Here is a 16,736-nt window from a genome sequence, read left to right on the forward strand (position 1 = left end):
CCAGAACTTTTTCATCTTCTGAAACTGAAACTCTGTACCCATATAACAGTAACTCCTCAATCTCCCCTTCTCCCCAGCCCTTGGCAGCTACATTCTATTTTCTGTCTCTATGAATTTGACTGCTCTCACACAGTAGCACATCGTACAATATTTGTCCTTTTATGTCTGGCTGTTTCACTTAGTATGATGTCTTCAGTGTCCATCCATGTTGTAGCATGTGTCAGAATTTCATTCCTTTCTAAAGCTGAAAAATATTCCATTGTGTGTATATATCACATTTTGTTTATCCATTCCTCTGTTGATGGACACTTGGGTGGTTTCTACCTTATGGCTATCGTGAATAATACTGCTGCGAACGTGGGTGTACAAATTTCTTTTCAAGACCCTGCTTTCAATTCTTTTGGGTATATACCCAGAGGTGGAATTGCTGGATCATATGGTAATTCTATGTTTAATTTTTTGAGGAACCATCATATGGTTTTCCATAGCGAGTACACCATTTTACATTTTACACTAGATAATAGCCATCCTGAGGTGTAAAATGGTCTCGCATTGTGGTTTTGATTTGCATTTCTTTAATGACCAGTAATGCTGATCATTTTTTCACATGCTTGTTGACCATTTGTGTATCATCTTTGGAGAATATCTATTCAAGCCAAATTATCCTATTTTATTTGGGTTGTCTTTCTGTTGATGAGTTGTAAGAGTTCTTTATGTATTCTGGTTACTAAACCCTTATCAGATGTATGATTTGTGAATATTTTCTCCCATTCTATAAAGTCCTTTCACTTTTTTCTTGGTAATGTCCTCTGATGCACACGTTTTAAATTTTTAATGAAATCCGGTTTACCTATTCTTTCTTTGGTAGGTCATACTTTCAGTGTCAAATCTAAATCCATTGCCAAATCTGGGGTCATGATAGTTTTTTTCTAATAGTTTTATGGTGTTAGCTCTTACATTTAGGTCATTGATCCATTTTGAGTTAAATTTTATACATGAAGTGAGGGTAAGGGTCCAACTTCATTATTTTGCTTGTGGCTGTCCAGTTGTCCCAGCACCATCTGTTGAAGAATCTCTTTTTTTCCCCATTGAATGGTCTTGGCATCCTTGGCAAAATCATTTGGCCATAGACGTTTGAGTTTATTTCTGGACTCTCAATTCTGTTCCATTGGTCTATATGTCTATCTTTATTCCAGTACTATGCTGTTTTGATTACTGTAGCTTTGTAGTAAGTTGAAATTGGGAAATGGTGCATCTTCCAACTTCTTCTTTTTTTATATGTTTTGGTTATTTGGGGCTCTTTGCAATTCTATATGAATTTGAGTGAGGAGCCGCTTTTCCATTTTTGCAAAAAAGGCCATTGAAATTGAATAGGGATTGCATTGAAACTGTAGATTACTTGGGGGGAAGATTGCTATCTTAACAATATTGTTTTCCAGTTCATGAACATGGGATTCCTTTCCTTTTATGTAGGTCTTCTTTAATTTCTTTCAGCAATCTTTTATAGTTTTTAGTGTCAAGTCTTTCATCTCCTTGGTTACATTTATTCCTAGGCATTTTATTCTTTTGGATACTGTTGTACATGGAATTGTTTTCTTAATTTATATTTTGCATTGTTCCTTGCTGGTGTATAGAAACATAACTGATTTTTCATGTTGCTCTTTTTTTTTTTTTTTTTTTTGCGGTACGCGGACCTCTCACTGTTGTGGCCTCTCCCGTTGCGGAGCACAGGCTCCGGACGCGCAGGCTCAGCGGCCATGGTTCACGGGCCCAGCCGCTCCGCGGCGCGTGGGATCTTCCCGGACCGGGGCACAAACCCGTGTCCCCTGCATCAGCAGACAGACTCTCAACCACTGCGCCACCAGGGAAACCCCATGTTGCTCTTTTACTGTGCTGCTTTACTGAATTTGTTTATTAGTCTTATGGTAGTTTTTTTGTGTGTGTATTGTTTAGGGTTTGTGTTGCTTAGGAATTTGTCCGTTTTATCTGTATTATGTAATTTGTCTAATCTGTATTATCTAATTTATCTGTATTATCTAATTTGTTGGAGTACAATTATTTCTAGTATTCTGTTTTAATCCTTTAAATTTCTGTAAGGTTGGTAGTAGTAGTCACACTTTCATTTCTGATTTTAGTTATTTATATCTTCTCTCAGTCTAGCTAAAATTTGTCAGTTTAGCTTTGATGTTTTCAAAGAACCAACTTTTGGTTTCATTGATTTGCTCTATTGTTTTTCTATTCTCTATTTCATTTATTGCTGCTTGAATCTTTATTATTTGCTTCCTTCTGCTGGCTTTGGGTTTCATTTGCTCTTTTTCTAGTTCCATAAGTTATAAAGTTAGGTTGTCGTTTTGAAATCTGTTTTCTTTTTAGGCGTTTTTAGCTATAAATTTGCCTCTGAGCATTGCTTTTGCTGTATCTCATAAGTTTTGGTATATTGTGCTTTTGCTTCTGTTTTCTTTTGTCTCAAAATATTTTCTAACTGCCCAAGTGATTTTCTCTTGACCTAGTGGTTGTTTAAGAGTTAGGATTTAATTTTTAAAACACCTGTCTGCCTGGGGTTGAGTGAGCAAACAATTGTTAGGATCTCTTCTTGGTTTGCTTTACTTTATAGCTTTGGTTAATAGATTGGGGCAGGATTGTATGATAATAATCTATGACAGATTCATTTGCCATAAAGCTAAATGTCTAGATTTCAACAGATTATAGCTAGATAATTTGTTGCTGTAGGAGATGTCTTTGCAAGATTTCAGAGTCCAGTAAATATTTAATTACATTGAAGTGTCATACTTAGAGAAGAAAGAATCCTTCAATAGAATATTATAGTTATATAGAAATACAACTGTTTTCTCTGAAGTTTGGTTTCTTTAGCTGTGGAAGTTTGGCTTTTTTTTTTCCCCCAAGGAAGGCAACTATATCTGACCAGTTGTACTCACTTGGAGTTTTTAGGCTATTGTACATAATGTGGGAGGTTTTTGCAGAGTATGAAGTAAAATTAGATTTGCTTATGAAAAGTGTGTCACAGGTAGCATTATTGGAAGGCAAAGATTTTACACATTTTGGTAGTCTCCCACAAGGCTGATTTTACTAGAGGTGTGATTTAAGGGTGTTCATTAAGGGGAAATGAACTTTAAAAAATATAATCATTTATTTGGCTAATAGTTACATGATCACAAACAGAAATTACAGGTACTTTATTGTTTCAAAATGTGATAGAGTTGAATGTACACATTCATTATTTTGGAACATTACTGTCATACATTGTTCCAGCAGAGAGAGAGTAAGAAGTAGCTTCATCTTGGCCTCTGGGAAAGTTTTGGTACTTAAGTACCATTTGGTTGCTAGAGACGCTGAGGATCATCACGTTTTAGTGAGGTTCTCCTGTGTAACCTTATGTGTGCACATGTTCCCAGATACTAAAAAAAAAAAAAGGCACAGAGGAAGTGAGCATTTTTATTCAGTGCCTCGTTGAACTCTTAGAAGAAAGATAATATATTATTATGGAACGGAAGGCCCCTTGAAATCTTAGGAGAAAGATAAGTATTATTATAAATTGGGAAGGGACCTTGGAGATCACTTCATCCAACCTTCTCATTTTTTTTTTTTTTTTAGTATACTTCCTTTAATGGGCAGTATTTATTGAGAGACTACCTTAAATAGGGCATTATCATCTCCTGAAAAAGGGCACAAGAAGCTTTTCAGCCTGGTTGGGAAAGCAGAATACAAATATAAGAGGGTTGAAGAAGTTGGGATTATGGACGTAAGGTTGTAGGTATGCTGGGTGAAGACAGAAGTAAGGCTCTGGGGGGGTGTGATGCTTGATGAAAAATGGATGGGAGATCTTAGCAAATAAGAGGCAAGCTGGAAGGAGAGGAGCTTTAGTTGGAGAGTGAGATCTTTGAAGTCGTGATTTTGAAGAGAAGGCCAAGGTTAGTGGAGGCTAAAGTAGAGTGAGAGAACAGATCATTGGAAGAGAGGATTCAAAGACATGAGAGGCAACGGTGTTGGATGGTTCAGCCACATGGATCTTAAGTTAGTCAAATAGAGCTGGAGAGGAGGATGGTGAGCCAGGTGACGAAGTCTTACTGAAGAAGGGTCATGTCCAGGAGCTTGGTAGATGACCACGTATGTTAACAAATTAACGTTCAGAGCAAGATACACCAGAAGTACATTAGAGTGAAGCAGGGCAAAGAGGTAATGTCAGCAAGTGTTTCTCAACGTTTAAATCTTGCTAATGGTAAATAGAAAGTAAAATTGCAACTCATTGATACATTCAGAGTACTTCTGGTGAATTCTCACAGAATATGCTAAGGATATCTTATTTTGGACTTTCTGGTAGCTCCTGTCTTCGTTCGTGGCTAGAACAAGACACCTCCTGCCCAACATGCAGAATGTCTCTTAATATTGCCGACAATAATCGTGTCAGGGAAGAGCATCAAGGAGAGAATTTGGATGAGAATTTGGTTCCTGTAGCAGCAGCTGAAGGCAGACCTCGCTTAAACCAACACAATCACTTCTTCCACTTCGATGGTTAGTTGGTTTCAACCTCTAAAACCATCCGCCAGGGGTTTTCTCCCCTTAGGGGATGATGTTTTAATTATAACTTGCCCTGTATGGGCAAGTTCAATGTTATATTTCAGTTTTAATTGAAAATGTTCGGTAAGTATAGACAGCACCGAGGGGTTATTCTGTGCCAGGCATTTTGCTAGATTCTGTGTGAATTGGGGGGACGGGGGGTGCGAGGAGGTGAAAGTAGTTACAGTTGAATCAGTCGTGACCGCAAGGAGCATGCTGAATCAGCTTAGTAGTTAAACCACTGCTAGTAGCTTATTGAATCCGTGTGATACTTAAGCATATAATGAAGGGTCATTGAGCAGCCTTTCCAGTGGGTACCAGAAGGAGAATCAGAACTAGAACCCTGTTTCTTTGCCCATAAAATACGAATATTCCATTTTCCAGAATATTGAAAGGAGTTATAATAAAAACCACACTTAAAATTCTGAGGTCATGGGCACCATGTCAGGGGCTGGTTGATCATCCTTTGATTCACATTACATCAGGCTGTTGTTGATTTTCATCAATTCCAATACCATTAAATTCTGTGGGTTCATATTTCCTACTCTAAAGTAGGTATCCCTGGACTGTTTGTTTAAGAGGAGTGCTCTTCAGGTCTCTGATTTGAGTTTCTAAGGGTAGAGCATGGTGGGAGTGGCAACACATTGAAATCCCTGATAGGAAGGACCGAAGGAGTATAGTGGAGTCTCTGAGAGGAGGGGATGATGGCTGCTTGGCTGGCTGGGCAGGGATGCTGGGCAGGTGTAGAGGGGCTGCTTTGTGGCTTTGTGGCTGCTAATTACGGCCTCTACCACGTAAGACTTCTGAAATAGACTAGCAGATCTTGGACATGGTTATGTAAGCTATTATTTTATGAATTATTACTGAAAACTTAGTCAAAATAGATAAAGGTAACTTTATTTCTCCCTAGTAAGTACATGAACTAAGTACCCAGCTTTTTATTGGGTACAATCTATCCAGGCAAGATCTTTGAGATGGCCATTGAACTTGTTTTACATTCCAGGCCTCAGTGCTTCTTTGTGAAGGAAAGGGAAATCCTCCTTAAATGTGTGCTTGATAATGGAGTTGTTTACTGCTGACACCTGGTGGTGGTATATCTTAGGATCCCCTTTCCTTAGTGAAATGGCAGAAGCAGCAGACTTCTTGGTACCATTAGTCCGCAAACCTATGTTATAGAACTCTTTGAAAAGAATTTCGAATCAGAAAACTAAAGTCTTTAAATCAGATTATTAAGTAAAAAATACTTCATGAAAATGATGTCTCCAAACGCGTAGTATTTGTGTGTAGCGTGAAAGAGAGGGGCAGATTCTCATCTACTGTAGCAGCTTTAGAGCCCTGAAAACCTTCTTACAGTGTAGCCTGAGAGAGGGATTGAGTTCGTGTGGATCCAGGGCCACTGGAAAGTAGGAAAGCCCCCTGGTGAAGTGTTCTGGAACCTGACTCTCTGGCTTCAAGTCCTGGCCACCATAATTAAATGCTGTGATCTTAGGCAAGTTACCTCAGTTCCGAGTACCTTGGGGAACCAACAAGAGCACTAGAGTCAAATCTCTGAGAAGAGTAAAATGGGAATAATAATAATAATAATAATAAACCCATGTGGGGTTTTAGTGGGGATTGAATGAGCTAATCCATATGGGACAGTTGGTCAAAAGGCCTGGTGTAAAGTAAGCCCTCAGTGAGTACCGGCTGGTACCATAGAGTGGCCGACTGCAGAGCAACTGACAGGGGAAAGAGGTCTCTAAGACTTGTGCTGGCTTCTTGTTTGTTTTAGGGTCCCGGATTGCGAGTTGGCTGCCAAGTTTTTCAGTCGAAGTGATGCACACCACCAACATTCTAGGAATTACTCAGGCAAGCAACTCCCAGCTTAATGCAATGGTAAGGACCGCTCACTGCTTTGAAAAGGTGATTAATAATCGGGAGGGAAGGAAAAGCTGGAGAACGTGTGCAGTGTGCATGACTCAGTTGGTCTCACTCTGCTCTGGCAGAACGGTGGGATTTAAAAAAAAATGCGGCAGGATTTTCAGGAGCATCTTATTCACTGGGATGACTTCAATCCCTGCGCTTTAAAATTTGAAACTGGTTTGGAAACCAGCTTTCATTTTACTTGTGTGGCAGATAATCTAACCTTTTCTGAGCACTACTAAGTTCACTCTCATGATCTAGGCTAGTGTTGGGACACCTCTTGATTTTCACCAAAAAATATTTGGGGAGTTACTGGCTGGAGTGAATGATGTGACTTTTATTAAAAATTGTCGTAGGCCTACTGAATGTGTTATTTTAACCCCCTCTCCCCCCTTCCCAAAGTAAATAAATGAGTATACCTTCACATACACACTTATACATACATACATGCCTGTGGATATACATATATAAATATAAATATATACACACACACCCCTTGAGATATTCAAGCATGCTCTTGGTTCAAGGATATTGTCCACATACTTCAAGATTCTTCGTATTTTTCTAAAGCTTTGTCATATGGTGTATATTTTTATTTTACAGTGTTGGAGAAACATGGTTCACCGTTTTTGAGATGTAGTGTTCATTGTGATGATAAATGCAGGGGTCTTAAAAATGCAACCTGTGTTAGTCCAACAAACGTGTACTGAAAGCCTGTTCCCAAGACGGGCACTGTGCAGTGTCAACAAATTGCGTAGCACCTGTAGTGTCAACAAGGTGGACAGGAGCCCTTCTCTTAAGAAGTGTGAATTCTACATGGGGTGGGGGGGGGGAGGAGGCTGATTATAAACACCAACTGATAAGATCGTTGCGGATGGGGATGAGGACTCTGCAGGCAGTAGGGCAGGTGATGTGGTGGAGGGGTGGGTAAAGGCTGTTCCAGAGGAGACATTCAGAGAAGTCTCAAGAGGTCATATTTAAGCTGAGACATGAAGGCTGAGAAGAGAAGGAGGCAGATCGGGGGAAAGAGGCAGTGGAAACAGTAGGTACAAAGGCCATGAGGTGAGAATGTTCTGAAAACAGAGAGGTGATTGTGGTTGGAGCCTGCGAGTCGGAACCAAGATTGTGACGTAAATTGAGGTTGCAGGGCCCAGTCATGCAGGGCTTTGTAGGCTACAGTCCAGTTTAGATACTGTAATGAAAGTATGAGAAGACCATTCAGGGCTTTTTCTTTCCTCCCCCAGGGGACTGACAGGACAGTTAATAGAGAATAATTTACTTCTGAGAGAATGAATTTTAGAGGGGCAAAAATGGAACCAGTGAGACCAGTTAGGAGACTGTTGCAGTAGTTCAGGCAAAAAAAAAGATGGTGGCTTGGACCAGGGCATTGAAAATAAAGATGAAAAGAAGTGGCGGATTTCAGATGCCTTTCGAAGATGAACTGATGGACTTGACAGTGCTTTGATTTGGATGTGGGGTAGTGGGGTGAGGGGAGTGCTGGTTTTCAGTCAGGCAGATGAGCAGTGGTATCATGTATGAGATGGGCAGGACGGGAGGAGGAACAGATGAAGGACAGGGACTCAGCCTTCTGTTTGGCTGGGGAAGTTGGGGTGTCTATGAGACATCCAAGTAGAGATGTCATGTAGACAGTTCTGGACCTCAGCAAAGAGATCCAGCTGGAGAGAGACATTTGGGAGCTTTAGTCTGTAGGGGACTGGATCTCTTCGAGGGAAAGAAGGTAGCTCAGAAGGAGAAGAGGGCTCAGGACTGAGGTCTGGCTGAATGGGAGGAGCCATGGCAGCGATTGAGAAGGAGGGAAACCAGGAGAAGCGTCAAGTCAGCCATGTGGGAATTCTTAGACGATGAGGTCAGAGAAGTGCATGTTGGGTTTGGCAGAGTGGAGGTGGTTAATCAGCTGGAGAGGAGCAAGAAGTTTCCATTGCTCGAGGTGCTGAGTACTAGATTGTTGGATTGGAAAATGAGTGGGAGCTGAAGACACCCAGTAGCTGGCAGTGTGTTATAAGAGGGAGTGGAGAAGTAAGGAGGTGGCTTGGTAGGGGTGTGCCGTCAGAGGAATTTGTTAACATGTTTTTTTAAAGATTTTTGGGCAGGCCATTTATCCACAAATTTCAAAACCTGTAGAGAGTATCCAGTGAAGTCTTTTCCTCCATCCGCCCAGACACCCTCCTCTCTTGCAATAACAACTTCAATTAGTTTCTTCTGTGTTGTGCTTTTCCAGAATGTTTACATACACATATAAGCAAATGCTAAGTATGTATTCTTTTTCTTTTCTCCACGGGTCTTCTTTTTTTCTATTCTTTAAAGTGTGATAAAATACACGTACCACAAAATTTATGATCTTAACCATTTTTAAGTGTACAGTTCAGTGGTATTAAGTATATTCATATTCTTGTGCAACTATCAGCCACAATCCATCTCCAGAACTCTTTTCATCTTGCAAAACTGAAGCCCTGTATACCCAGTAAACAATAACTCCGCATCCCCTCCTCCCTAGCCCCTGGCAGCCACCATTCTCCTTTCTTTCTCTGTGGATTTGACTACTTTAGGTACCTCATATAAGCAGAATCATACGGTATTTATCTTTTTGTGACTGGCTTATTTTACTGAGCTTAATGTCCTCAGGGTTCAGCTATGTTGTAGCATGTGTCAGAATTTCCTTCCTTCTTAAGGCTAGATAATATCCCATTGTATGTATAAACCACATTTTGCTTATCCGTTTATCTGTCGGTGGACACTTGGGTTGCTTCCATGTTTTAGCTATCGTGAGTAATGGCACTATGAACATGGGTGTACAAATATCTCTTGGAGACCCTGCTTTCAGTTCTTTTGAGTACCCAAGAGTCTTCTTAAAAAGATTCTAAAACATGCTTGGTGTGCGAATAGGAATGATCACTGGAGGGGGAGAGATTGATGGTACAGAACAAACAGAAAAGTTAACTGAAGGCAAAGACCTGAGGTGGAGGGTGGGCTTGGGAGCCGGAGCCAGGAGAGGAGCATTCTCACCTTTGTTGGGAGGCGGGATGGACGTAGCTACAGGCGTGTCGTTTTGAGATACGGTTTAAAAAGAAGACATGGCTCATAATAACCATTTAGGTAGAAGCAGCCTAAGTGTCCATCAGAGATGAATAGATTATGAAAATGCTCTGTCCACACAGTGGAATATTATTCAGCCTGAAAAAGAAGAACTTTGAGGATACTATGCTAAGTGAAATAAGCTAGTCACAAAAAGACAAATACTGTGTGATTCCACTTACATGGGCCATCTAAATTACTCAGACTCTTAGAAAGCAGAATGGTGGTTGCCAGGGGCTGGGAGAGGGGGAGGGGGAGTGGGGGGGGTCGCTGTTCAGTGGGTGTAGAGTTTCGGTTTTGCAAGATGAAAGCGTTCTGGAGACCTGTTGCACAGCAGTGTGTGTATAGTTAACATTGCTGTACACTTAAAAATGGTTAAGATGGGCAATTTTATGTTATATGATTTTGACCATTAAAAAAAAAAAGACCTGGCTTCCCGCGGGCTTCTGCTTCCTCAGTGAAGCACTCAGCCAGGTCATCAGCAGAGAGTGAGAGTGACGTTGTGAGGGCGGATGGACTGGGAGTGCGCAGCCCTGCGTGGCCGACGACTGGCTCAGGTCAGGCTCTGCGTCGGCACTTCAGGGTCGGGCAGCTGTTGAAGCTCTTCAGGTGGATCACCTCACCTGCCCCCTTAAAAAAATCAGAATTCATGGACATGTAACCCTCCCAGGAATGAGAATTACCTTCTTGGAGTTGGTGTGTTTAGAATTCTCAGGCAGGCCCTGGTGTTCTTCCTCCCGTTGCATGGTGGATTGGGATAGCCTATTTTTAGCACAACTAATTTACTATCACAATACTTTTTTTTTTTTTTTTTTGCGGTACGCTGGCCTCTCACTGTTGTGGCCTCTCCCATTGCAGAGCACAGGCTCCGGACGCGCAGGCTCAGCGGCCATGGCTCACGGGCCCAGCCGCTCCGCGGCATGTGGGATCTTCCCAGACCGGGGCACGAACCCACGTCCCCTGCATCAGCAGGCAGACTCCCAACCACTGCGCCACCAGGGAAGCCCTGTCACAATACATTTTTTATAAAAGTCTAATATATAACTTGCTGGATTTTCAGGAAGAAAAGCTTTGGCCCAGTGAACTGAATCTTGGACTTATTTTATTTGGGAAATGAGAGGGGACCTTTTTAAGAAGAGAGGAGAATGTTATCTGATTATTGAGGTTGTTTTGGACTCTTGCCCAGTTAGCTTTGACTTGACCTGGGTTTTTAAAAATAATCAACTCACCTTCATAGAAACAAAGAGGGGATCCCAGGTCCATGGAGCTCCGGGTCCTTCTGTCCTACACACTTGTCTTGTCCTCCCTGCCCCAACGATGACCCAAAGCGAAGCTTTGCACAGGTTTCACCCCGGTCTTTTCTCTCTAGGCCTGACACTGGGACACGTTCCTCTTTTTCTACATGACAACATATTCCTTGGGAGCCACTATCCCAACAGTAGACTTTATTGTGCCCCCAAAGGAATTATATGTTTCCTTGTCATTTTTTCTTTTGATCATTGGGACTTTTCCACAAATAAAACCTTGAACATAAGCATTTGCAAAATAAATATACACGTATGAGAAAAAAGTCTGGAGCTGCTCGGATGAACGTACCGGTGGTGGTGCGCCGAGATCTCTGCCTGCTCCCCTCTGTACACGCACCCACCGTAGAGCCCTGATGGCCTCCGAGACGTTTCTAGAGTACAGTTTGAAAACTGCAGCTCCAGAGCAACATTAGCAATTACATTTATTTTTTTATTTTTTACTTTTATTTATTTATTTAATTTATTTGGCTGCATCGGGTCTTAGTTGCAGCATGCAGGATCTTCGCTGCGGCGCATGGCTTTCTCTAGTTGTGGCGTGTGGGCTGCAGAGCGCACCGGCTCAGTAGCTGCAGCATGCAGGCTCTCTGGTTGTGGCACGACTAGGGATCGAACCTGCGTCCCCTGCATTGGAAGGCAGATTCTTAACCACTGGATCACCAGGGAAGTCCTAGCAATTACATTTTTTGTAGTCTTTTTTTTTTTTTTACGTTGAAGTAAAATTTATATACAATAAATTCACCTTTTTTAGTTTCCATCTCTGAGTTTTGTCAAACTCATTCAGTCATGTGACCACCACAATAATCAAAATATAGGACAGTTCCTTTCCGCCTCCCCCCAGATTCCATTATGCCCCTTTGTAATCACTTCCTCTCCCACCCCCAGCCTGTAGCAACCACTTATCAGTTTTCTGTCTCTGTAATTTTGCTTATTCTAGAATGTCATATAAATGGAATCATAGGGTACATAGCCTTTTGAGTTGAGCTTCTTTCACTTAATGCATTTGAATTTCACCCATGTAGTGTGTATCAGAAGTTTGTTCCTTTTAGGAATTAAATCTTTAAGCAGAACACGTTTATATACCTGAATTTTACTGAGCTTTAAAATGAATGCTTTTTAAAACTGGAATATTCTAGTTCAGCCTGTCTCAGGCTTCAGTGGATTTCAGGGCTTTTTTATTTGAAGTTGATGTTGTCCCCAAGTTTTCTGTTTGGCATTCTGGAAAAATACTAAAAAACCCTGCAGTTTGACGGTGATCTGTGGCATAGAGGTGGCCCCTTACTTGTGTTTTCAAGGCAGGTCACCAGGTTCAGTGCCCAGAGGCTGCCTTACCCCATGACCTCAGTGAGTAACTGTTGAGAGTGAACATTTCATGGCTTCTTTGTTTGTATTCCTATAGGCTCATCAGATTCAAGAGATGTTTCCCCAGGTTCCATACCACCTAGTACTGCAGGACCTCCAGCTGACACGCTCAGTCGAAATAACAACAGACAACATTTTAGAAGGACGGATTCAAGTACCTTTTCCCACACAGGTAAACTGAGGTTTCAGACGTGACAAATGAATTCTGTCCTCACAAAGGTTTTATCTTCTAGATTAACGTTCTAGTTACTTAACAGCTGAATATCATTTATGATTTGATGAAGGGTTTCTGTGAATTCCCTAACTTTCCAGATTATGACTGAGAACAGACCCATCCAAGAGGCTTGGATTAAGACAAGGACAAAACTATTTGCCTAATTTTTTGTGCAGATATACACCCCAAACCAGCCTGCCCTTGCCAGTCCAGGAGGTCCTAGCATCGGTTCCTTTCGGAAAAGGATTGGCAGTCTTTCCCTATAAAGAACAGATTGAAATATTTTAGGCCCTGCAAGCCATGCATATCTGTTGTAACTTCTCAATTCCTGCAGTAGCACTGAAGGAGCCATGGACAATATGTAAATGAATGTGCATGACTGTGTTCCAGTAAAACTTTGTTTACAAAAACTGTTGGAGTGCTTGGCCCACAGGCTCTAGTTTGCTAACCCCGGCTATAGGAGGTATCGCCCTCTGTCCCTGGCTTTGCACATTGGTGTGGCTTTCCATTGGGTATAATTCCTATCTGTGAGGCTTATATTTTTGACTTTTTTTTTTTTTTTTAAAGATCCTATTTCCTGGCCCATCATGTAACCTCTTTGATGGGTACAAAAGTATTGACATTTTAAAGAAAGCTTTCTGGCAGGACTAAAGGATATATGTGATTAGGGAATCATATACCAAGAAATTACTCAACTTACGTATGCAAAAACATGGAAATCTGTTAATAAAATCTTCAAGCGTGAGAATCTTGGAAGAGGGAATGAGCCTCAACTTGGGAGTCAAAGGGGCTGAGGTATTAGAGGTGGCTCAGTGGTCCTTACCTGTTTGACCTGGCTGTGACTTTGGGTTTCCCCAGGAGCAGACCCTGAGACAGGGATCCAGTTGCCAGTAGTTAATTTGGGAGGTGTTCCAGGAGACATGGGAAGTATTCCAGGAAACACAGGCAGCAGGTGGGGCTGTAAAGTGGATAAAGGGTTTGTTATCCAGCAGTTACCATTGTGGGCAGCTAGAGCTTGAGCCCACTGGAGGCCTCTGGGGTCCAGTGTAGAATGCATTGTTCCTCCTGAGCGGGGAGGAGCTGGGGTGCTTATACACCAGTTCCCATCAGTTGTTGGTTGAGGGCTGCCTCCAGCGGGGGCCAGGTTCTTTCACACAGCCAGAGTGTGTCCTTGGGTGATGCAATACAGAAACTGGGCAGCCAGCATGCAGCGGGCAGACCTTCAGGGACAGGCGCAGGGCCCCGAGGTGTCTGCAGCGTGGGCCGGGATCTCAGCCTGGACGAAAGTGAGAACAGCAGTACCTAGTTCACAGGATGTTAAGGAGATGAATGCGATGATGGTGTCAGTGCTTTTCCAAAGTGTCCTGTCGGTGTTAACTGCTGTTGTCGTTTTGTTATTGTTGTGCAGTTACTGTTACTGAAAAGGAAATTAAACGTGGGCCCACTGATGACTCTCAGATTTAGGCCTCAGGCTCCTTTGCTGTGTCTTTAAGCTCAGTAGCACTCTCATGTCTTCGATGCTGTGGGATTTGCTGAACTCAGACGGTTGGGGTCGTAGCTCCCCCATGCTCCAGGTCCCCCCCGTACCCTTTCGCCGAGCTCAGAACGGCTCTGTACCGTCGGTGCTGCTGTCTCTCTTTCAGCGGTCAGAGAGCATTAGGCCTGCATTGAACGGTCCTATGGAGAGGCCAAACGGCGAGCAGGAGGACGGAGAAGCTTCCACCCAGGTAAGCCCTGCATACTAGAGAGAGCGTGTCCGGGATGGGGAGCAGTGGGGGACCTGGCGGGGGTCTGCACCCTGCCTCTGACGTTTGTACGGCTGAGGGCGAGAGTAGGGAGGAGGCCGTATGCCAGCGTCGTCTCAGTGTCCAAGGGTAACAGACCTTGCTGTGCCTGGGCGTGGCCTGCAGCCCCCTCCCTGGGGACTGGTCTCAGGACCTGGAGGAGAAAAGAGTCATGCTCTGCCGGGCTGGCCCTGCCGCTATGGACTTGAGTGGCGGCGCTAGGCAGGGCGGCGTGAGGCTGGGCCCAGGACCCGGGGTGACTGCGCTGGGCTCCGCTCTCTAGGGCCGAAATCCTCAGCTTATTCTCCCCCCACGCCTCGCTTGTCCACCTCAGCATTTGCAGGGACTTCATGCATTTCACAAAAACGAGACCCCTGGGGTGGGGGGAAGTGTGGTTCTCCTGGGAACCAGGTTTGCCTAGATAGCCACGCTGGGTGACCCGGGGTAGCTGCGTGCACCCGGAGGAAGCTCCCGGGTCTGGCTTCCAGGGCAGAGGTGCCTCAGCCCCGCCCCATGCTCTGCCCCACGCAGCCTGGGGTTCCGGTTCGTGTCCCTTTTCTGGAATTCCCATTTGCTTATTCAATTACCGTGCTTTGCAGAAGTTTTCTTAAGAGACTGAAGAAGCCCCAGGCAGCCCTATTTTTGTGTTTCCTTGTTGGTGTGACACGTGGGGCTTCCCACACAGGAGCTGGGGCCTGAGGATGGTGCCGCCGTCCCTGCCAGCGTTGGTCAGGGCTCTGCTGGAAGCAGCTGCTTTCACTGACGAGTGACATGCAGGCTGCTTTCACCTCACGTGCCTTTCCCTGCAAATAGGAAACAGTAAAAACTCCTAAGAATTCTTCAGATCTGTTGCTGAGTTAAAATTTTCGTATCCAAATCTGTAATTGGGTCGTGCAGCATTTGTAAAATGGCATCTGGCTTCTGAAGAAGGGGCTCATTGTGTTTCCAGTTTTCGTAGCTGGCTTAGCTCAGATTTGGATACTAGGCTGGCTTGGGGGCCTTTTGTGTACAGCACGTTCGATTCTGTCTTGATTCCCCATCTCTATTTTTAGAGTGAGCATGAAGGTTTCTGAATTTTTTTTAACATAGTGGAAGGAAAGCACTTGCTTCACAAAGAAGCTTGCTATATAACACTTTTGGCCGTTCTCAGGAAATAAAAAGTTCTTGGATAACAGTTAATAAACAGTTTATCCCAGTCATCAGATCAGATCTGCCCGTTGCTTAATTTGGGGTCTCCCCTCTGCCCAAGCTCAGGCCTACATGAATCAGGCTTTGAGGGTGGCCTTCCATTCCCTTCCTTCCACCTCCACCTCCACCTCCACTCACCAGCTCTTCTTTCTAACTTCCTCTAGGGTCGGACTCAGGGTTAAGATGGGCCATGTGACCCCAGCGTGTGTGTGTGTGTGTGTGTGTGTGTGTGTGTGCGCGCGCGCGCGCGCCCGCATGTGCACAGCTGTATATATATGTGTTACAGCTGTTATTGTAGAGCTCTCCCTGTCCTGTCTAGCGCCAGAAGCCTCGACTATACTTAGTTTGAGCTTGGGCTGGCTTTTTATGACCACCCCTTCCTTCATGAGGCTCCCTTCACCCCTCCCAGTGGTCCTCTTGGGCAAAGTCAATTTCAACAGCCTCAGGCTGGTTCTCCCGCAGGACCTATGTCCCCTCCCCCAGGACACACACAGCAGTGCCTTACAGTCAGTGGAAGTTGAACTGGCTCCCAGCGAAGCGTTTTTAAAATCTGCTACAAGCCAGTTTCTTCCTCTTAGATTTCTCAGGTGTGTGTTAGTCGCCACCAGTCTGTGTGTCCCCCAAACTCTAGGGCACATGAGTCAGGCCACATGGTTCTCTTTTTTTAAATTATTATTATTTTTTAAATTTTTTGGCTATTGGGTGTTCGTTGCTGAGCGCGGGCGTTCTCTAGTTGCGGCGAGTGGAGGCTACTCTTCGTTGTGGTGCACGGGTTTCTCATTGCGGTGGCTTCTCGTTGCGGAGCATGGGCTCTAGGCACGCAGGCTTCAGTAGTTGTGGCGCGCAGGCTCAGTAGTTGTGGTGCACGGGCTTAGTTGTTCTGTGACATGTGGGATCTTAGTTCCCAGACCAGGACTCGAATCCATGTCCCCTGCATTGGCAGGCGGATTCTTAACCACTGCGCCACCAGGAAAGTCCCCACATGGTTCTCTTGAAGTCCCTCACTCGCTTGCCTGAGGGCAAGGAGAGGTGGCGAGGGTGGGGAGAGAAAAGCGCACACACCAGGAACTCTTAAAAATAGCCTCTCAGCCTCTTCCTCCTCAACTCTGCTGTCGCCTGGAGGTGGGTGCTGGACTGACGCTGGCCAGCCTGGGTCTGGGCCTGAGTCTGGGAGCGTGAGCAGTAGATGGCCAGGCAGCTGCCTGAGCCTTTGGGGGCTCCTGGGCATCGTGTTGGCCTTCACAGCTGCAGCCAGGACAGAGACAGTCCCATTATTATATCCTGCTACGCGAGGAACCACATGATATTATATCG

The 16,736-nt window shown here is 44.1% G+C and overlaps 1 protein-coding gene across 1 annotated transcript in view; it reads left to right on the forward strand.

Annotated features, from left to right (window-relative positions):
• Nucleotides 1–16,736, forward strand: part of AMFR (autocrine motility factor receptor) — a 40,636-nt gene that overhangs the window by 21,937 nt on the left and 1,963 nt on the right. Inside the window, exons 9-12 of the mRNA XM_067719831.1 lie at nt 4,340–4,530; nt 6,347–6,450; nt 12,274–12,408; nt 14,094–14,177. Coding sequence (XP_067575932.1) covers nt 4,340–4,530; nt 6,347–6,450; nt 12,274–12,408; nt 14,094–14,177 — 514 coding nt within the window. The remainder of the gene's footprint in view (nt 1–4,339; nt 4,531–6,346; nt 6,451–12,273; nt 12,409–14,093; nt 14,178–16,736) is intronic.

The sequence above is a fragment of the Pseudorca crassidens genome, chromosome 20 (assembly GCF_039906515.1).
Source record: "Pseudorca crassidens isolate mPseCra1 chromosome 20, mPseCra1.hap1, whole genome shotgun sequence".
In the NCBI taxonomy this organism is placed as follows: domain Eukaryota; kingdom Metazoa; phylum Chordata; class Mammalia; order Artiodactyla; family Delphinidae; genus Pseudorca; species Pseudorca crassidens.